This window comes from Aspergillus pseudonomiae (assembly GCF_009193645.1).
Source record: "Aspergillus pseudonomiae strain CBS 119388 unplaced genomic scaffold BDV37scaffold_4, whole genome shotgun sequence".
NCBI lineage: Eukaryota > Fungi > Ascomycota > Eurotiomycetes > Eurotiales > Aspergillaceae > Aspergillus > Aspergillus pseudonomiae.
This window is the reverse complement of record NW_022475996.1, coordinates 301,213-314,361: the sequence shown is the minus strand read 5'-3', so window position 1 is coordinate 314,361 and position 13,149 is coordinate 301,213. Positions and strand designations below refer to the sequence as shown.

Genomic DNA, 13,149 nt, shown 5'->3' with positions numbered 1-13,149 from the left:
GGGTAAAATGGAATAGATCACGTCAATGAAGTCTCAATGTGACTATGATTTCTCTAGTGTCTAGAGTCTAGACCTGTTCAATTAGTCTCCCACTAGTCAACGTAACCGTCGGGAGCGTGAGGATCTGCTTTTCCCTGAATAGGCGATTCCACCGATGGGCAGGTGATATGGATGGATCTATTATTGACATCCTGAACCTTAGCCGTATGATGTTCTAGTCCCACAAGGCAACCCATGACTTCTTGGGATCCAATCGGTACAATTCCAGTTAGTGTCAGGATATACTTAGTACACAGTAGCCTTCCCCTGGATTACATGCAGCCAAATCTGGAGGAGGAGGATTCCAATGATGATCTTGACAGTGTGTTCCAAGATTAGATCGGAGGGTACCCAGCGGAAGGTTGGAAGGTCTTTCCGGCTTCCAGAACCGGGGGCAGCGATTTTACCCGACGAAAATCGTACCCGGAGGGTCACGTGGTGCGTCTTTTCGAGGTGCTGGATCTTCGTTCATCCTTCATAAAAAGCATGGGTAGATTTGCCTGAAATTTTGTTTCAAATTTCTTCTATTTTTTTTCTTGATATATTGCCAACCATTTGGAACCATTTCATCACCGACAAGTCCAGCTCTCCTTTAGTTAGACTAGAAGAAGTTGTGGTGACTTTGCCCCACGGCATGACGTCTGTGCTGATCCCCTTTACTTTCCTCCTTCACCGCATCAAGAGTTGGGCCTCCATGGGATCCAACCAGATCTCTTGATTAATTTACATTGACGACTCTAAACGTCCCTTGCGAAGCACGACAGCGGGATCTGTCCAGTCATTGAACAGTGATAGTGCAGATACTTGAAAGATTAACAATTAAGAGCCAGGGAAAAGTTTATCTGGGGAAAGACTAAAAGTCCCTATTTCTTTGTCTTGAACGCTATTCCACTTCAGCCTAACTTTCCTCTTCTCCGGCCTTCAGTCCCGTCGGACAAAACAGTGGCCGAGGCTTGAATTCGTCTTTCTTTTGTCCCCGTGGTGCATATCCTGATTTGAAAAAATCCATCCCGATTTGTTGCCCAGCATGTCTGTGAGAAGAGGTCAGACCAAGAGCTACTTTGCCAGTGTAAGTTGTTCCCGATACTTGACGGTACTTGTTGGTCGCATTTCCGCTCTTTCAACTATTTTTGAATACATGCCTGTCATTCTTCATTCTATGTTATCCAAACAAAAGTTGAATATTCGACTTGGTGCTCGATAGATATAGTGAATCTTGTTCCTTTCCTTTTTTTTTTCTTTTTCCCATATTTTATTTTATTTTCTTTTTACTGTGTCCATGTGTTTGTATTTCCCAATGTCTTTCAAAATCTAGATGGTGAGGCGCATGGCGTCATCGAGTCCATCCGCTGTCGGTTTCGTTTTATCACCATGATTACTGCCCCATTATGCTTCTCTTGAGGAAATTTTGATACATGCAGCAAACGTACTCACTATTAGGCTAGGCAGATGACACTAAAATTTGTGTCGTTATGGTTGGCCTTCCAGCCAGAGGCAAAAGTCTCATAGCTGGGAAGGGTGTGTATCTCCCTCGGCGTAACCCTTCCATGTGCTAGGTGCTAATACAAAAACTAGCAATGCGATATCTTGCTTGGGTCGGCATACCTGCTCGTGTATTTAACGTGGGAACCTATCGCCGAAGTAATACACCGCAACCCAATGCCACCTTCTTTGACCCTCACAACTCCGAGGGAGAGAAGATGAGAAAGGCCGCCGCAGAGGCTGCCATGTCGGATATGCTTCAATGGTTTAGCTCCGGAAAAGGGGTTGTGGCTATATTAGATGCGACTAACTCGACTAAATCTCGGCGAAGTTGGATTTACGAAAGCTGCCATGCTGCCAACGTTGAAACATTATTCGTTGAGTCAATATGCGATGAGGAAGACCTAATAATGAACAACATCCTCGAAGTCAAGACCACCTCACCAGACTACAAGGGGCAGGACCCTGAGGCTGCTGCTTTGGATTTCCGTAACCGAATTCGCAATTACGAAAAGGTGTACGAGACCATTGACGATAATGAGAAGCACTACACCTACGTAAAACTCATCAATGTGGGGTCGACAGTGATCATAAACCAGATTAAAGACTATCTATCTAGTCGATTGGTTTATTATATCCAGAATCTCCACATAAAACCCCGGTCAATATGGCTCTCTCGTGTAAGTTGCCACAGAATTAGTCAAGTATTAAGAGACGCTTATCTAACTCACACCAGCATGGAGAATCAGAATATAATCTTACAGGGAAGATTGGTGGGGATTCTAACATTTCGCCCCGTGGCGAGGCCTATGCCCGGGCACTTCCTGGTCTACTGAAAAAATCAGGAGTGCCACCCAACACTAAAATCGTGATTTGGACATCTACTCTCAGGCGGACAATCCAGACAGCTCGACACCTCGCCGCGGAAACTGGATACGAGAAGCTGGAATGGAAAGCCCTTGATGAACTTGACTCGGGGGTGTGTGATGGCCTGACATATGAACAAATCGCTGAAAAATACCCAGAGGACTTCGCCGCGCGTGACGAGGACAAGTACAACTACCGCTACCGAGGCGGTGAATCGTACCGCGATGTTGTCATTCGTCTTGAACCGATTATCATGGAGCTGGAGCGCAGTGAGAACGTCATCATTGTCACTCACCAGGCTGTGCTGCGGTGTATTTATGCCTATTTCCTGAATACCCCCCAGGAGCAGAGCCCGTGGATGGAGGTTCCTCTACATACTTTGATCAAACTTACTCCTCGCGCCTACGGTACCGATGAACAGCGTTTTAAAGCCGACATCCCAGCCGTGTCTACCTGGCGTGCCAAAGGAACATCCGCAAAACATCAAGATTACCCTACACAGATCAAAGCGTGACATGCTAGTACCTAATCGATTAGGTTCTTCGCGCACACGCTTTGGCTTCCAAGCGTGTTCGATTGTTCTGTTTCCGTTCGGGCTGTGCCTTCCATAATGTCTACCGCTTCTCAAGACATCCGAAGTATCAAACACATTACATACATTATTTCCTCGACGTATTATATACCTTTTCTTCTATATAATTCATGCTTTCTACAGGTCTCAGTCGGCTGCCGGTCATACATATAGAATGGCCGGTATTGTTTATTTGATCCCAATGTCTTCGCCTTTGCATTAACACAGCCTCAGAATTCATTCACTCTGTGGGCAAGACCGTACGATTATGGAGTGAGCCTGCATGCGAGAACAGCTGGCAGGTGGAGACCAGGACCCATTGCACTTCAGCATTTGAGCGTCTTATCCGGTGAATAAAAATATAGAATTCTCTGTCCATAGTTATGACCGTTATTCGTCTATATTATGTATCCCTTGATCGAGAAGACAATTACATGCCTATTAAATGGTAAGAGCAATAACAAATGTTAAGATGAAAATATAGATTGCAAAGCAACATTGAAGACCACCGAGTCCATGCATGCGCAGCCACATCATTGGTTGGGCCGAAAGGCGGCGAGACCAATTAGTTATGTCACATGAGGCGGAAAGCGGCCGTCGGGATGGAAGGTCCCATATAGTAGTGTCACACGCTTGGCGACAACGGGAAGTAGTGCTTGCCGATACCAGAGCAAAGCTGCAACAGGGGAGCAATCGCAGCATGCGCCTCCGTTTCATTAACCTCCCATGATCAACCCTGGCTGGACATGACTCTATCCCGCTCCTCAAGTGAAGAGGCGCGACCACGGAAGCTCGCTGCCAAGCCATGTTATCAGCGTTCACAGCTCGGCCTCTCGTCGAGCTCAAGCCCCGAGACAAGTCTAGGATTGAGTCGGTGCTCGCCTACGGCGACCGACTCCTTGTCGGACTGAACAATGGGAGCTTACGGATATACAGAGTAAACGAGGTTTCCCCGGACGAACAAAATCACGATGACAGCAACAACCATAACCATGACGAGCAGGGCGGTGGAGGTACACTCAAGAACGGGGATAGTGGCCGGCCTGGGACGACGGACTCCGTCGCCAAGCCAAAACAGACTGATTTGCTTCGGGAATTGGAGAAGTTCTCGAGATACAAGATCGAGCAGCTGGCTCTGATCAAGGAGGCTAAGCTTCTCATCTCGCTGTCGGGCGGATACGTTTCGATTCATGACCTGCAGACCTACGAGTTCCAAGAACAGCTTACCAAAACGAAAGGAGCAACCACCTTTTCCGTGACTTCAAATATCGTGAACGATCCCGAAACCGGAGTTCCGTCCATTGTATCTCGTCTGGCGGTTGCGGTGAAGAGGAAAATATTGCTGTGGTCATGGCGCGATATGGAATTGGACAGCGACGCCGCTGAGATGACACTAGTCAGTGGGATCAAGACACTCACATGGGTTTCCGGGACAAAGCTTGTGGCTGGACTCGGCTCGAACTTTGTAATGGTGGATATTGAGAGTTCGGTGGTGACCGAATTAGCTGGACCGGGAAGCATTGGAGGTCTCGGGGGCCAGGAGACGAGTCGTCTGGCCGGCGTCGGAGTTGCTAGCATGAGTTATATCGGAATCGGCGGGGCAGCACCAAAGCCACTGGCGACACGGCTTATCGAAGGGCAGATATTGCTAGCGAAGGATATCAACACCCATTTCATCGATATCAACGGCAACTCCCTGGGACGCAGACAGATCCCATGGAGTCACGCTCCGGCAAATATTGGGTACTCTTACCCTTTCCTCCTCGCGCTCCATGACCCTTCAAAAGGTGTAATGGAAGTTAGGAATCCGGAGACTCTATCATTGTTGCAGTCGGTGGCTCTGCCATCTGCGAACATCCTACATTTTCCACAGCCAAATATTAGTTTGGCACATGCAGGCAAGGGTTTCCTGGTTGGAAGTGACCGCACCATATGGCGGATGGAGGCCCTGAGCTATGATACGCAAATAGATACTCTTGTGGAAAAGGGGTATTTGGACGAAGCAATCAGCCTTACTAGCATGTTAGAAGATGCCTTGCTCAGTGACAAGAAAGGTCGACTACGGGCAATCAAAATGGAAAAGGCTCAGGGGCTTTTTACCCTGCGCAAATACCGTGACTCCTTGGACTTATTCACCGAGATCTCGGCTCCCCCAGAGACTGTTATCCGATTGTATCCTGAAGTCATTGCTGGCGATATATCGTCAATCGACGAAGAGGATGAGTCTGAGGAGAGTACCACAGATGATCCATCAAAGTCAAACGAGGGTCAAGCTCAGCTGGACGGTGCTAATACAGAGAATGTTCCTGCTTCAAAGACACTCAATCATGCTCCCTCGGTGCGATCTCTCCTTCGAACTCGCACAGATGATTGGAGTGATGCTGGCAGTATCCGCGGCAAGCCCACAGAGGAAACTCGGAACGAGAAACCTCTACACGGAAAAGACCTCTTGACTGCCGTTCGCGAATTACAGAAATATCTGGCCGATGTACGGAGGAGGTTCCAGCGATTCTTGAACCCTGACGGATCACTCAAGATGATCAACTCTCCCTCTAACACAGCAAACGATGAGTTCACTGATTCAGTGATGAAATTGCTCGATGTCACCCAGGACATCCATGACCACGAATTCGCTGAAAAGTTGCGCGAGGAAGCCAGGCTCGTCGATACGACTTTCTTCCGGGTTTGCATGTACGCCACTCCTGCTCTCGCTGGCTCGCTCTTTCGAATCGCCAACTTCTGCGACCCGGAGGTCGTCATGGAAAAGTTGGAGGAAACTGGCCGTTACAATGACTTGATCGATTTCCTTTACGGAAAGAAGATGCATCGTCAAGCCCTGGAGCTCCTGCAACGATTTGGTCAAGCTGAGTCTGAGACTGAAACGGCACCGCAGCTTCATGGTCCCAAGCGAACAGTTGCGTATCTGCAAAACTTGCCACCTGACCGAATTGACCTCATCCTCGAATTCGCTAAATGGCCCGTGCAGGAAGACCCCAACCTTGGTATGGAGGTTTTCCTAGCAGACACTGAAAATGCAGAGACACTACCCCGACACCAGGTTCTCGAGTTCTTGCAAGGCATCGACCCGAATTTGGCTGTTCGATATCTCGAACATGTGATCGGAGAGTTGAACGACATGACTCCGGATTTACACCAAAAGCTCCTCACTTTCTACATGGATCGGTTAAAGAAAGACGGATCCGACAAATGGTCATTCGCTAGCGATGAGGAACGTATTGTATGGAGAAACAAATTCCTAGAGATGTTGAGATCAAGCTCTCAATATTCGCCAGCTAAGATACTTGATAGTCTTGACCGCGATGGTACCGACTACCCGTTCTACGCCTTTACGTATGCGCCTAGCTAACCATGTAATAGACCCTGAATTCTTCGAAGCAAGAGCCATTGTCTTCAGTAAAATGGGTCAACACAGGCAGGCCCTGGAAATCTATGTCTTCAAATTGGAGGATTATGCGAAGGCGGAAGAGTATGTTCAGCGAACCGCACGCTTCATTTACATTCTTGAGGGGGTTGTTCTAATAGACTTTCTGCAGGTATTGTAACCATCTCCATAAGACGGAGGATACAACTGCCGAAGCCGCACCCTTATCGGTGCTTAACTCTAGTGATAAATCATCTATACATCTGACACTACTGTCACTGTACCTCACTCCGCCTCATGGGTATGAGCGCCGATATGGGCCTGCGCTGGAGATACTGGCAAAGCACGGATCTCGTCTTCCACCAAGTTCAGCATTAGAGTTGATCCCCGAGTCACTGCCTGTTAAAGAACTTGACTTTTATTTCAAGGGCCGTATGCGGGCAGCCACCTCGGCATTAAACGAAAGTCGAATTGTGGCCAATTTGCAGAAAGCTCAGAACTTCAAGACAGAAGCGCAGCTCATGGTGGGCGAAGGGACGGACGGAAAGTCATGCAGAATGAGACATGTCACCATCACTGAGGAACGGATATGTGGCATCTGTCACAAGCGTATCGGTGGCAGTGTGATTAATGTGTTCCCAGAGTACGTTTTCCATGCAGTGGTTGTATCTTCGTTCTCCTGCTGACTTGCCCATAGTAATACAGTTGTCCACCTCGGCTGTGCCAATCGTGCATCCGCCGCTTCATGAAGTTTCTTGCAAATAGAATCAGGTTGGTCTCTGCGGTATGCATGCGTTGAACATTTGACTTCCACATCTAGTTGTTGCTGTCTTTTTATTTTCTTCTTTTTCACCCTTCCCCTCTTAGCCCTTTCTCTCTTCACATCAAAGTCTCTGCACATTTCGTTATCAATGCATATTATCGCAATGGAGTGGCGGATGATTTCTGCTCTTTGATACCCAGGATAGCGATGTTATCCAAGGATCCGTTCTATATCTTTACTTGGCTTTCGAGTCCTCATCACTTCTTGTAATATAGCCTGTCTCCTTGGCATAATCCCAACGAACGTATCGAATAGAAGTCATCAAGACTTCGGACATAGACTAGTTAGACTTTCAAGAATCCTCCTCGACAACCTCCTCTCCGTAGTTCTCTTCCTCTTTGCGTTCTTGCTCTGAGATTTGACGTCCCTGGGCTTCCGCAAGCTTTTTATCCTCTTCCATTCGTTCAGTCAGGAACACGTTGATATCATTCTGCAGATTTGGCACTAATTTTCTGAGCTCGGACAAATAAGCTACTTTAATCTGTACATTTTCTGCGGATAAATCGGTGGAGGGTAAAGGCGAGGAGATGGAGTGCTCAAAAGTCTGCGTCGACTGAGGGGCAGAGTAGACCGCGCGCAGGGGATTGGACTGGGTGGAGGAAGTGCCTGCCGCCATAATACCGGTATTGCGGGATGTCTCGGTAGTCGAGGACAATTTTAGTCGTTTGGAATCGTGTTGATCGTCAGAGTTGGTAGTGGCGGACATGGAGGGGAGAATATGTTGGCTGAGGGTTAGTTTGATTCATAGAGCAATAGTCTGCGGGGCGCCTAAATTATGGGAAGGCGGTGTTGGTTTCATTTCGGATTGTGCGCGGCGGAGTCAAGCAAAGATCGACGACAAATGGACACTTATGTACGCTTATAGTTCTCCGTCATCTCTCACGGCTGCTGATCCTTCTCTAGGCGGCTGAATTAATCTACGTATTAGATCCAACGCCAGGATCTGGTAAACAAATCACAACCACCACAACCCATGACAACGGAACATGGGGAATGTGGCTATGGTGTTCTAATAACTCCGTCTTGACTCGCTCTCATTTGGTGTCCACCGTTACGTATAAATTACGCACTGCCTGAACGACCAACAGCGAAACCATGTTACGCTCGCCGGTTTCACCTGAGCGTTCCTCCGCCCGACCGCCAAATCCCTCTCGGCCATCCTTCGATAGTGAATTGGGACGTCCAGGCTCCTCTGGAAGTGATGCCTCTTCAGTGACCTCCAATGTGACAACCATATCCGCCGTCCAAAACCCGTTTTATCAACCTCCTAGCGGGACGTCATCCCCCCGGCCGCCGCGGACTTCATCGATTACCACCGCCACCGTGAGTAGCCAGAACGGCATTTCGCCTACCCACACTCGGCCTCCCGCTTCCTTCATGCCACAGAATGAGATATCGAGTAGGAAACCGACGGGTCGGGCGCATCCGCCCGATCTGATGATGAAACATCGGTCTCGACATCACTCGCAGGGGTTCTTCGAACCTTCCCTCCCTACGGCGTCCGCATCGGACTCGACCATTTCGGCTTCGAGAATCGCAGCCCAGACTGCGATGCAACAACAGCAGCAGCAACAGGGTAGTAACACGCAACAACCACCCAAACGTCCTCAGACCATTATCTATACTCCGGACGATGGGTTGAGAACCAGGGGAGGTAGTATTTCCCCTCCCCCGCTACTGCCGGCCCCTTCCCTACCACCGCCCGGGTCCAGTGGATCCTCAGGGCAAACATATCAGAATGGCCATTCCGGTGTAGCGACCACGGCGGCCAATGTGGCGTTTCCACGGCACGCCGGCCTGCAGCCTCCCGGGCCAGAAGCGCCGCCGGAAAAGGAGCACAAACATAAAGGGGAGAAATCGAAGATGAAGCTGTTTTCGAAGCCGAAACATATTGGGATTAGCCGGGATAAAGACGGAATACCGAAGGATAGGGGGCTCCCATCGCCCAGCAAAATGGGCTTCTCCGGAGCAGGATTGTCACGCATTGTCAGTGCATCTACGACAAGCTTAGCTGACACCTTCCCATCCAACAATTCCTCGATGTATAACCTATCCAATGCCTCTGCGAGTACGGTGGTCCCCGCCGACAAGCCGGTGTCCAGTGAGAAAGAGAAGGACAAGGAAAAGGCCCATAAGCATCATTTTTTGTCGAGGCAAAAGCTGAAGTTAAAGGACCGTGATGATCATTACAACCTACCGCTGTCTTCTGCTTCTAGTAACTCCAAACCGTCTGACCCAAACGCCCCCCAGTCGCTTTACTCTTTTACACCTGCTTCTCCGGGTCCAACGTCGACGACGTTTGGCAAATCGGTGAGTGGGCTGGATATCCTTCACGGCGGTCGAGCTTTACGGGAAAAGAAGAAGGAGGAGAAGGAAAAGGAGAAGGCGATGGCAGAGTCAGAGCAACATGAATGGATGACTGGTCCGGCAGGCGCTGGTGGTGCGTCGACCGTATTTGCGGGGCCATCCTCAATTGGCTCGGCTGGAGGTCTCACGGAGGCTGCTCTTCGAGAGACCCTACAGGGTTTTGGCCTGAACAACATGTCGCCGGAAGATGCGTGGGATTTCCTGAAGGCTAAGCTGTTGGTGATTTTCGATGGGGAAGATGTCCGTATTTCTATCGAAGATCTCAACAAGCTGGTGTTGATTCACATCCAGCGCTGTGTGCAAAAGCGCACGCCATCCGCCATTGTTGATGATCTACGGGAGCTACTCGAGACCGGATTTGCATCCTTAAATCATACATTAAACGGGGTACCCGATGAGAAGCTGGTTCCTCATCTGGTGCAGATATGGATGCTTGTCTTTGGCACAATTCTTCCGTTCATACAGGCTGTTTTCTTACCCTTGGACCTCGAGTTCAGGGGTTGCGGAACTGTGATGAATCTTCGAGAGGCCCGCGAGTTCTGGGCAGCCGCCTTGAATGGGGATTACCCTGGGTGCGAGCTTGAAGTCCGCAACCTTGTGTTGATAGCTTTCCGTGATAAGGTCATTCTTTATCGTTACGACGGCCTCAAGGCTACATTTTCCCGTTTAAGTCTTGAAAATATCAACTTGGGCAATTCTGCCCTCAGTGTAACGACAAAGAGCAGCAGTAGCAGTGGTCGTCCCGCCACGGCTGCCTCGCTGGATGCCGGTTTTGGCAGCTACAATTCTCAGTCTTCTACTCTCCTCAATACTGCAGCCAGCTATTCCTCAGACTCTATGAGCTGCAACCGCAGCCGTGCTGCTTCCAACACTTCGTCCAACCCTGACCAACTTATTTTCCAATCTTTTTCGTCCCCGACACAACGGCCGACCATCATCCATCGGTCGTCTCATACCGCTGATACGTCTCATGTTATCACGGAGACCGTTGGTCGGATGCTTCAATGTGTTAGTGTTTTAGCCAGTGTGCAGACGGGCGGCAAGCCGCAAGAGAAGATCGAGCTTCTGAGCAAAGCGCTTAAGCACAATTGGCTCGGCCGTGGTCGCACCGGACGAGACCGACGAGGATTTGTTGGAGCTAAGATTCGACCGGCGATGGTTACGCGGACCGAGAGCGATGATTCCATGAGAGATAGAAACGGTGATTCGGATATCATGCGAGATGGGCATCGGGAAATAAGTGTTCTTTGAGACGGTCTACTTTGTTCATTTATCGGCTTGTCTTGGTTTTTCTGGCGCACATAGATACCTCCGGCGTGATTGTCAAAGTGGGATGTTCTTTGATATCCTTGGGAGTCTGTTGGGTATTATTTTTCCCTTTTATTTCTATTTTTTCTCTCTCTTCGTTTTTACCGTATGGCTACCGGGTCTGTTCTCAATCAATTGGCATATACATCACGCAGCGGCAATTTCAGTAACACTGCCATTCTACGAATCTAAAGGGATAGAGTGTCTGAACATTATATTGTATGGCAATCCACGAACTTTTCCAAGAAATTCACACAGCTATCCAGCCGTAGCCTCTTCATTTGCATCTAACTCGGTTCTCTACGTGCCAATCAATCCTTTTCCTACAGTACTGATCATTACTGAACGATCCGACTCCTCTGCCTAAATCTTTAACAGTGCTGTAGAACAATTCGTTGTGTCCTCAACCGAATGGCCTTCGAAGCCTCAAGCGTTCTAATCCCCTGTGCAATCCTTCACTGACACTGAAAGTGTAATCAGCAAGTCAATACATTCCGTAGTCCAAGAATCTCAGTAGCCCAGTAACACTTGTTTCTCTTGCAAGTTGATCAGGCCACCCTTTCATTCACTGAGTTCCTCCACTCACTGATCCCTTCATCTCACCAGACTACATTGATACCCTAATCACTTCAACATCTATCGTCTAAGCAGCCATAGTGTTACTGCACCTCTCTCTCTCTCTTATCATTCACAACGAAAGACTCGACATCCGAATCCCAACTCACCTCACAACATCCACTTGCACAAGTCCCACGTACCTATCTACCAACCAACGAACAATGGACCAAGCACCTCCAACTCCACCCACACCCGCCTCCCAGGAGGACACCATGCCCGAATTCACCCCCATCAACGGCAACACTGCCGAAACTTCGGTCCCCTCCCCCTCGGTTAGCTTTCCTCAAGTTCCCCCCTCCCCCCCCCAAAGTCACTGACCGACAAACTAAACAAAAGCCCTCCAGGCCGCAGCAGCAAGCACCCCCACCAAACGCGGCAAGAAATCCGCAGCCGCCAACGGCGAGAAAGCCTCACCTTCCAAGAAGGCCAAGGCAGTAGCGGGATCCAGCCCCTCGAAGAAAACCATCGGACTCATCCCGACCTCTTTCGAGGCGGCTGGATTATCCGATCGAATGATTATTCAGATGCGGGATGACGAGGGCAAGAACTGGGGCGAGATTAATGAGTCGTGGATGAAGATGACTGGTATCAAGGTGGGGACTAGTACGCTGCGAATGAGGTATACAACTATGAAGGCGAATTTTGTGGAGTTTACTGGGGAAGATGTATGTTCTTCTTCTCTATTTGCTACCTGGTGATGCATACTGACGCTAGTTGTGCGTAGGAAGCGAGACTTCTTCGTCTTAAGAAGGAGATTGAGGAGAAGTTTGAGCAGGAGAAGTGGCCTAAGCTTATGGAGGCGATTGAGGCTGACGGTGGGAAGAAGTATCCTGTTGCTGCTTTGCAGAAGAAGTTCAAGGATCTGGCTAAGGGTAACACTCATGCTGATACTGTTAAGGAGGAGTAAGAGGCTCTGGGGTTTGCTGGGCTTCCATGGGAGGTGGAGGGCAGGCTTGAGCTAGGAAAAAGGATGCGAAGTACAGATTTGGGCTAGATGCAATTGAAGATGACACAGCTGGATAGCTATGCTGTTGTTCTTGTAAAAGCCTGGCTTAATTATCCTCCATCAAGTCAATTCTAACACATGAGCTGATTGTAAAGTCAACCAATAAATGATGGTGTCACTGATAAGCCACGATAGGGCAAAAATATCCGGTTTGGTTCTTCAGCTGACGAGAATTCCATACAAGTGGGAACATCTGGCACGACGGTGTTCAATCGGAATAAATCCTGTTCGGATTATGCCCTCATCCTTGTCCATACTGGCTGAGCTCACGTATCCGGGACTGGGATTCGGGTGGGTTTGCATTCCGCGTTTTGATCATCGAGACAGAGGAAAATGCAGCTCAAATGCGATCTGTGATTGTCATTCGAACAGTAGTTTATTTTTTTCTTAATTTTTTTCCTTGCTCTTTTTATTCTTTCCTGTAGTCCACGATGGGAGAGCTAGGCATCGCTACAAATAGTACGACTATATTTATACCTAGTACTACTCGGTACTAGTACGCTATCCCTTACTCCGACCTACATCCTCTTATAGAATCACAGATAGATATAGCTCAGCGCCCTAAGGGCAAAAGTACAGTACAGCTGCACTGGCGCACTGACAGGCTGCATGCGTTTCAAAGGCAGGGGGGAGGGGAAAAAGAGACTGGAAATCATCGCCGATTCCTGCGGTCACGGTTGTGTAAC

General features: G+C 48.9%; 2 protein-coding genes across 2 annotated transcripts; both read left to right on the top strand.

The window, feature by feature from the left end:
- Positions 1-1,511: 1,511 nt before the first annotated feature.
- Positions 1,512-10,782, top strand: BDV37DRAFT_268128 (putative vacuolar morphogenesis protein AvaB; the record flags this gene model as incomplete). Its single annotated transcript, XM_032084129.1, has 7 exons — positions 1,512-1,557; positions 1,615-2,201; positions 2,258-2,898; positions 3,734-6,282; positions 6,338-6,446; positions 6,514-6,984; positions 8,253-10,782. 7 exons carry the CDS (start codon positions 1,512-1,514, stop codon positions 10,780-10,782), a joined length of 6,933 nt encoding a protein of 2,310 aa, XP_031946269.1.
- A 418-nt stretch (positions 10,783-11,200) lies between these two features.
- Positions 11,201-12,547, top strand: BDV37DRAFT_138214 (uncharacterized protein). The gene is made up of 3 exons (XM_032078807.1): positions 11,201-11,729; positions 11,802-12,122; positions 12,182-12,547. The coding sequence occupies exons 1-3, from the start codon at positions 11,619-11,621 to the stop codon at positions 12,362-12,364; spliced, it is 615 nt and encodes a 204-aa protein (XP_031946268.1). The 5' UTR covers positions 11,201-11,618; the 3' UTR covers positions 12,365-12,547.
- The last annotated feature ends 602 nt before the right edge of the window (positions 12,548-13,149 follow it).